Source organism: Mastomys coucha, unplaced genomic scaffold (assembly GCF_008632895.1).
Source record: "Mastomys coucha isolate ucsf_1 unplaced genomic scaffold, UCSF_Mcou_1 pScaffold11, whole genome shotgun sequence".
NCBI lineage: Eukaryota > Metazoa > Chordata > Mammalia > Rodentia > Muridae > Mastomys > Mastomys coucha.
This window is the reverse complement of record NW_022196893.1, coordinates 5,870,885-5,877,462: the sequence shown is the minus strand read 5'-3', so window position 1 is coordinate 5,877,462 and position 6,578 is coordinate 5,870,885. Positions and strand designations below refer to the sequence as shown.

Below are 6,578 nucleotides of genomic sequence, written 5' to 3'. Positions count from 1 at the left end.
TCTTCCCTGTGCTGGCCAGGTGCCTCCATGGCAAAGACTAGCGAGCCACAATAAAATAACATTCCAGGAAGTACACATCTGAAAGCCCTAGAGAAGAGTTGGGCATCTACCCAGCAAGGGCTTTAAAGTTGACATAGGTGTTCCTCACACTACCCTCACCTTGGAGTTTCTATAACTTATAATTCATCACTAGAGGGCTCCAGTAAGCACTGCTTACACATGAGGATAAAAGGACAAGGGTGGGGTCGTTGGGAGGACCATCACAACAAGGTCTGCAGGAGGACTGAGCCCAGGCTGAACAGAAGCACCCCTGCCATGGTCCAGGTGCTGCCTCCAGTGGGAACGGCTGCATTGCAGAGGTCTGTCTTGCAACAGGAAGTATTCACATTGACAATAGTACCCAGCATCTTGAAATTTTCAGGAGTAGCAGGGCAGACGGGAAGGCACCGACTGTCCTTTACTTTCAGTCTCTGAGAGTCTACAAGACATCAGGGAGTGACTCACTTCTTATGCAGGGACAAAAGAGCATCCCAATGTCTGGGGCACATGCCACCAGGTATGGATGGCCTAGAAATGTCTCTATGGCACATTGAAACCAGGCATGTTAGCTCAGATTTGTAATCCAAGAACACTACCTGAGTAATGATCTTTAAGGATGTTGCCTGTGTTTTGTATACATTGCATTACATACATTCATGCATGTGCACCCACATTTATAGACACACACTCACACATATACTCACAAAGACACAGCACAGTGTAAGATCACACAGTGGCACAGCAGAAAGGGCAAGCAGCCTCTCAGACTCTAGCAGTTCCCCAGGCAGTTATATCTAGGAGACCTACTCCAGGACACAGGCAGGCTGTGGGCAGGACCAGGAAACTGGGTAGCAGGGCGGGGCTGCCTCTGCCTTGTCTACCTGGAGGATATGTCTGTAAAATGGCACTGTGGAGGATCTGATATGTCCTAAGGTCTCTTTCTATCAACATTCCTAAGCCATTCCTTTAGCCTAGCTCCAGATTCCTTTATTATGTGCAGAGACTCGCTAGATGCTTCCAGCTTTCCTGGTCCAGCAGTGAGCCAGTGAGACCCTAGACATGAAGCATGGGCAGGAGCCTCACATGACTACATTGGCAACAGAGGAGGAGGATGAACTCCATGCATGCCAATGGGCAGCCCTGCTTTTTGATCCATATCCCAGCATATCCCTGGATCCCAGCAGCCCCCACTTTGCAGGATTCCCACTCCAAGCCCAGGAAGGCTCTACTTAGAGGGAGGGGAACCATGGTCCACAACTAGTGCCCAGATCACACATTTTCTCCAAAGCCACCCTCACCCATCTTTATATAGGCCACAGGGAACTTACCCACAATACCTTCTACCACCTGAGTAACACAGATTCCATCAGGGTAGTGGCAGGGAAGTGATGGGCAGGAAGTCTCAAGTGGGACCCCCACACAATGGTAGCACTCCAGCCCCTGAGCTAAGAAAGAAGCCAATACATGAGGGCTAGGGCATGCTCTTCTTAGCTCAGACCCCTCCTCTCAATGTCTTTACTTCCACACAGCTGCTGGACACTGGGACAGAGCAAGGACATTACTGTCCAGCCACCTCCACCAAAATAAAAAGTGAACCTAGATACTTTGTACAAATATACTTCATACTGCTGTCTCAGCTAGTCAGCCCCACAGGAGAGACATGCATGGGCTGGGCATAAGAAAAAGTCAAATGCTAAGAGTTAAGGATTCCAAACCCCTCTACTGGCAGCCGGGCCAGGAAAAGAAGCCTCTGCCAGTTTGTGTGCACACAGGTCAGTGTCCTGACAGGGAGACCAGGGCAGCAGGATAGAATCTAAGGACAGGTTGCTCTGGTAGCCAGGGTTTGTGGCAGAGCTACTGACGTCAAACAGTCCTTCTGGCGTGTGGTGATGGTTGCAAGGCAGGTGCTGGTAGGTTTACAGACCCAGTAAAGCACCCCAGCACAGGAGGCTTCACCCACCACAAGCCAATCCTCAACCTTATGACCTCAACAAACCACAGGCACGAAGCACACAATGGAAGTGCAGGTGTCCCCACAACCCTGAGGTTCTTTTCCATCTCCGTTGTACCCTCCTGCCCCTCTCTCATTTTCCATCTCACCTCTTTCTGCATACAGTAGGGCCACAAGAAGGATGAGTACATGGGACTTTGTAGTGTGAGAACTGTTCATCCTTGGAGAAGGAGTGCACACATAAAACCTTGGAAGTTGGTGCTAGTTAATAGATGCCCCTCAGTCACATCCCTGGGCTCTCACATGGCTCAGGCATCCAATCTTCCCTCCCTCCAACCCTCCATACAGCTTTCCCCAAGGAATAGATGTCTGCCTACTTCTCTTATCCACACCCACCCAGCTTTTCCTTCCTCATCCCACACTCACACCCACAGCCCCATCCTGAGGGCTCTTCCCTTTGCCCCCTAGCAGCTCCCTCCTGACACCAGTCCTTACTTCCTCTCTGACCAGGCTGCAGGCACAGTGGCAAGGTCTCTCAGATGTGGACTGCAGTAAGTCCTGTACTTTCCCTCAGCTCCTCCCAGCTGGCATCCTGAAAGGGGAGGGGTTTCAGGACTTCCCTCCTCCAAGACAACACATTTATTGTTTAAGAGTTACCAAGGTTTGTGGGTGACCTGGTCAGCCAGATTTACAACAGTTGGGAGGGAGGACCACTCAGTTGGAGAGGGATCATGGTGCAGGAGGACTAAGAGGGCAGAGGGACAAGGGCTTTGGTTAGCTTGGGCTTGCCCTTCAGAAAGCAAGGAAAGGAGGTAACTGCCTCAGCTGTTTCCTTGTTTTTATTTTGTTGTGTTTCATGGTTTTTTTGTTTTAATCAAGACATAGTTTCTCTGTGTAGCTTTGGCTGTCCTAGGACTTGCTTGGTAGACCAGGCTGGCTGGAACACACACCTATCAAAGGTGTGCTGCAGCCCCTGCTGTTTCTGCTCCTCCCACCTGGCATTTATCTGTTTGTAAATAGAAGGTTTGGGTTGTAATGGCTCAGAGCAGTGTCATGGAGTCCCTCTTTCAGTTAATCTTCTGTTTCCTCTATATTCTAGCATCTCCTGAGACCACTTGTGGATGGAGAAGAGCACGAGGGTTGATGGCTGGAACTTCAGGTTGCAGCCCTCCCTTCTGAGTGTAGAGTTCTGCCCAGTATCACAGACCTGTTGCAGTTTTGCTCTTCTGACTCCATTGCCAGGGCTCCTGGGCCAACGTTATCCCTACTCCAGGATGGCAATGGGGCCAACACCTTCTCTTTGGAGGCAAAGGCCATATAACCACAGGAGCGTACTGGTTCTCTAAGTGTCTTAAACTAGAGGTTCTCATGAGTCCTCCACTTTCCACTCAGAACCACTGTTGGGGAGCTAGCTTCCCTCAGTGGTGGACTGCTGCCCAAATTAGTGACAGACCACTTAAATTAACTCTTAAGGGAGAAGACAACAGTGTACTTGAATATTCTTAGAGTTAGAGGGACCAGCTGTGTCCAGGCTTGCGTTAGAGAAGCCAGGCCTTCTGCAGAAACTACATGCAAGACATAAACACACCCAGCCTTCTCTCCTGCTTTCCAATTCAGCCACAGGCCTGAATACTGTCATACTGAATACATCCAACCTTGGCCAAGCCAATTCCTCTCCTCAGAGAATTTATGACCTCTGTTAAGTAGCCAAGGTCGTATATGCCTCCCTCACCACCTAGAGTCATACAGCAAAGATTTCATCCTAACTAAGTGTACTTCCTCCAAATGCCACTTGCCCCTCCCCCATGGGCTGCGGTCTCAGGATACAAGGAGCTGGAAGTAGGGTGTTTCAGGGTAGTATGTATGGTGGGTATGAATAATTCAGAAGACTGTGTAAAAGGACAGTTCCTTTATTGAAATAGAGGGTCTAGATTATATAGCTTGAGTCAGGGGCAGGGGAGGAAAGGGCTAGTTTAGGAAGTGCCACACCAGGGTCAGGGGGCTTCCAAGTGGATCAGGTAGATACCACACTGCCCATCACATGATTTCTAAGAAGATAGTTCTCTGGTGGGAAACAGAAACCTGACTGACTTTATCATGTCTTGGCTTTTGTCTCTGTGGAGTTGAGTAGACCTAAGCCTGATTGGGGTAGGGAGCAGCCCCACTCCTGCAGGGCTCTAGGAGAGCTGTCCAGGGGTATGGGCAGTGTTAGCATTTCTTCTAGTCTCTGCCCCACATTTACCTGGCAACAGCTATGTATGCCCGACTCAGTATAAAAGGAGCTGCTTGCCCCTCTCACTCTCTTCTCTTGCTCTCTTCCTCTCTTCCTTCTCTGTCCCTTCTCTCCCCAATCTCCTTCCCCTCTCTGGCAATGTGCGCATGCCAGGCCTCTATTGCCCCCCTTCCTGCTTCCTTTCACTGTCTCTATTTCCCCCCTCATCGCCCTTCCCCATGCCCTATGTTAGCTCCATTTTATGGCTGGTATCTCAGGGGAAAGAAATGCCTTTGCATGGGCCCTCAGATGCACCCTTTTCCCCATCATCATTACATGCCTCCACCAAACAAATCCCTGGCTTCTTTTTCCTTTTCTAAACACAAAGTTTTAGTAAAGTCAGCACTCTACTGTCCCTCATCTGTCTTGGGAACTCACATCCTCCTGTTTGTTTCTCAGAATGGGGCCTTGTCATCTGTGTCAGCATGGTCTGTGGGAACAGCTTCTTATTGTACCAGACTTGTTGAAAGTGACTTTGGCTATATTAGTACCTTTTTTTTTTGAGAAACTGTATAATACATGGGGTGACAAAGAGGGGGTTTCGATGGATTCCCATCAAGGGCAAGAGCCAGGCAATGAGGGGGTTGGAGTACCAGAAGGCAGGATCATCGAAGGCATATTGTTGCAAAGTTGTGAAGGGCCTTAATATATTGTTCAACTGTAGTTCCAGGGAAATGTTAGTGATCCCCAAGAAAAAAGACAGAAGCAGATCTGATGCAACTCACAGCAGGGTCTTTATTCTATGCTAGCAGGCTCAGTACACCCCCCCAAAAAAACAAATCCCCATAATGCAGAATGGTTTTGATGGTGGGAGGCCCCAAATGTCTATAGGCAAGGCTTTATAGGAAGCAGGAAGCAGGGAGTACACATGCAAGCATCTAATTGGAAAGCTACTGTGGCCTCTGACATAATTGGCTGGTGCTAGGAGAGATATCAAATTCAAATTCTGTTCCCCTCTGCATTGGTGGTCCTTAGGCAGGGGGTGGGCTTGTAACCTGTAGGTTGTAGGTCTCTTGGGGGAATAACCTGGAGACCCTGGCCTTGTTGAGGGTGTAACCTGAAAAAGTAGGTTTTGTTGGGGATTAGCCTAGAGACTGGAGCTAGGCTTAGTTTTGTTGGAGGGCAACTTGGAAACTAATGCTAGGTACCAGCCTGTTAGTTTACCTGAGTTCAAACTAAGGTCAAGCTCTCTTAACTTACAAGTCTGAACTTGTAAGTCTGAACTTACAAGATTTGGCCTCAATCAACCAATCCTGATTCACTACATAAAAACAATATTCCTCCCTGAGGGTGACACAAGATCAGATGCCCCTTCCCCCAGTTCCTCAGTGAGGTGGTCCAATGTGTCCTGATCTAAGCTGTGGACACCATAAAATCACACCATGTGACAGATCTCAGGTGGGAGGTTGACTGGGGAGGTTGTCAGGTCCCTGGGGGAGATGGTGAAGATGCCTACTGCTAACACCAAGCCTTTCTATTTTGTAGCTGGAGTCCATCAAGCGTGGTTAATTGTACCTGGGGAATAATTATAACAGGCCCTCAAAAACTGGGAATCTCCTGTAAGGGTTGACTAAAGAAGACACCCAGGTCTGAGGAGGAACTATGCAAGGTAGAGTTAGAATATTTCCCTGCCAAGAAGGGGTACAGAAAGGAGGCACTAAAGAAAAGGAAGGCATTGGGGTGGTGCTCTCTGAGAGATGCCTGTGGTATGGACAACCCTCTCCCATCCTTAATGTGGCTTGGGACCCCCACCCCTCAAAAAAGAAATACTTAGAAGTACAAAGGCACTTTGTTTGAGAAACTTGTAACAACTTGTAACTTGCTGCTGTGCTGCCTGCTGGCATTAAGGAATCTCTTGCCTGAAGGAGGATTCTACTCAGTTCCTCTGGCTATCTCAGCCCCTCTCCCTCTTTAAACATTAGAAATGATGTTTGCAGGCTAAGAAGGCCCTAAGGATAGCCCCACTCTCATGATCAGCTCTGGACCACACCTCCTCTTCCCCTGGCAATACCCTAATTTTCCAAAAGGAAAAAACACAGTTGCCACTCCTTAAAATTTCACATACCAAATACAGGAAGGAGGGCAGAGCTTCTCATAAAATTATTTGAATTTAACCTTTCTCCCACCCCCTCTTCTTTTTTAAAGACAGGGTTTCTCAGTGTCGCCCTGGTTATTTTGTAGACCAGGCTAGCCTCAAATTCAGAGGTCTCCCTACCCATGCCTCCCAAGTGCTGCAATTGAAGGGATACTTAATTAATCCCCTTTAATCTTCTCTGTTTCAGGATTTGGGGCCAAAAGAAGACTGAATTATACCTC

The 6,578-nt window shown here is 48.5% G+C and overlaps 1 protein-coding gene across 1 annotated transcript; it reads right to left on the bottom strand.

The window, feature by feature from the left end:
* Positions 1-223: 223 nt before the first annotated feature.
* Positions 224-2,209, bottom strand: LOC116074000 (lymphocyte antigen 6A-2/6E-1-like). The gene is made up of 3 exons (XM_031346411.1): positions 2,140-2,209; positions 1,368-1,484; positions 224-478 (listed from the first exon to the last, which is right to left on the bottom strand). The coding sequence occupies exons 1-3, from the start codon at positions 2,207-2,209 to the stop codon at positions 261-263; spliced, it is 405 nt and encodes a 134-aa protein (XP_031202271.1). The 3' UTR covers positions 224-260.
* Positions 2,210-6,578: the final 4,369 nt, after the last annotated feature.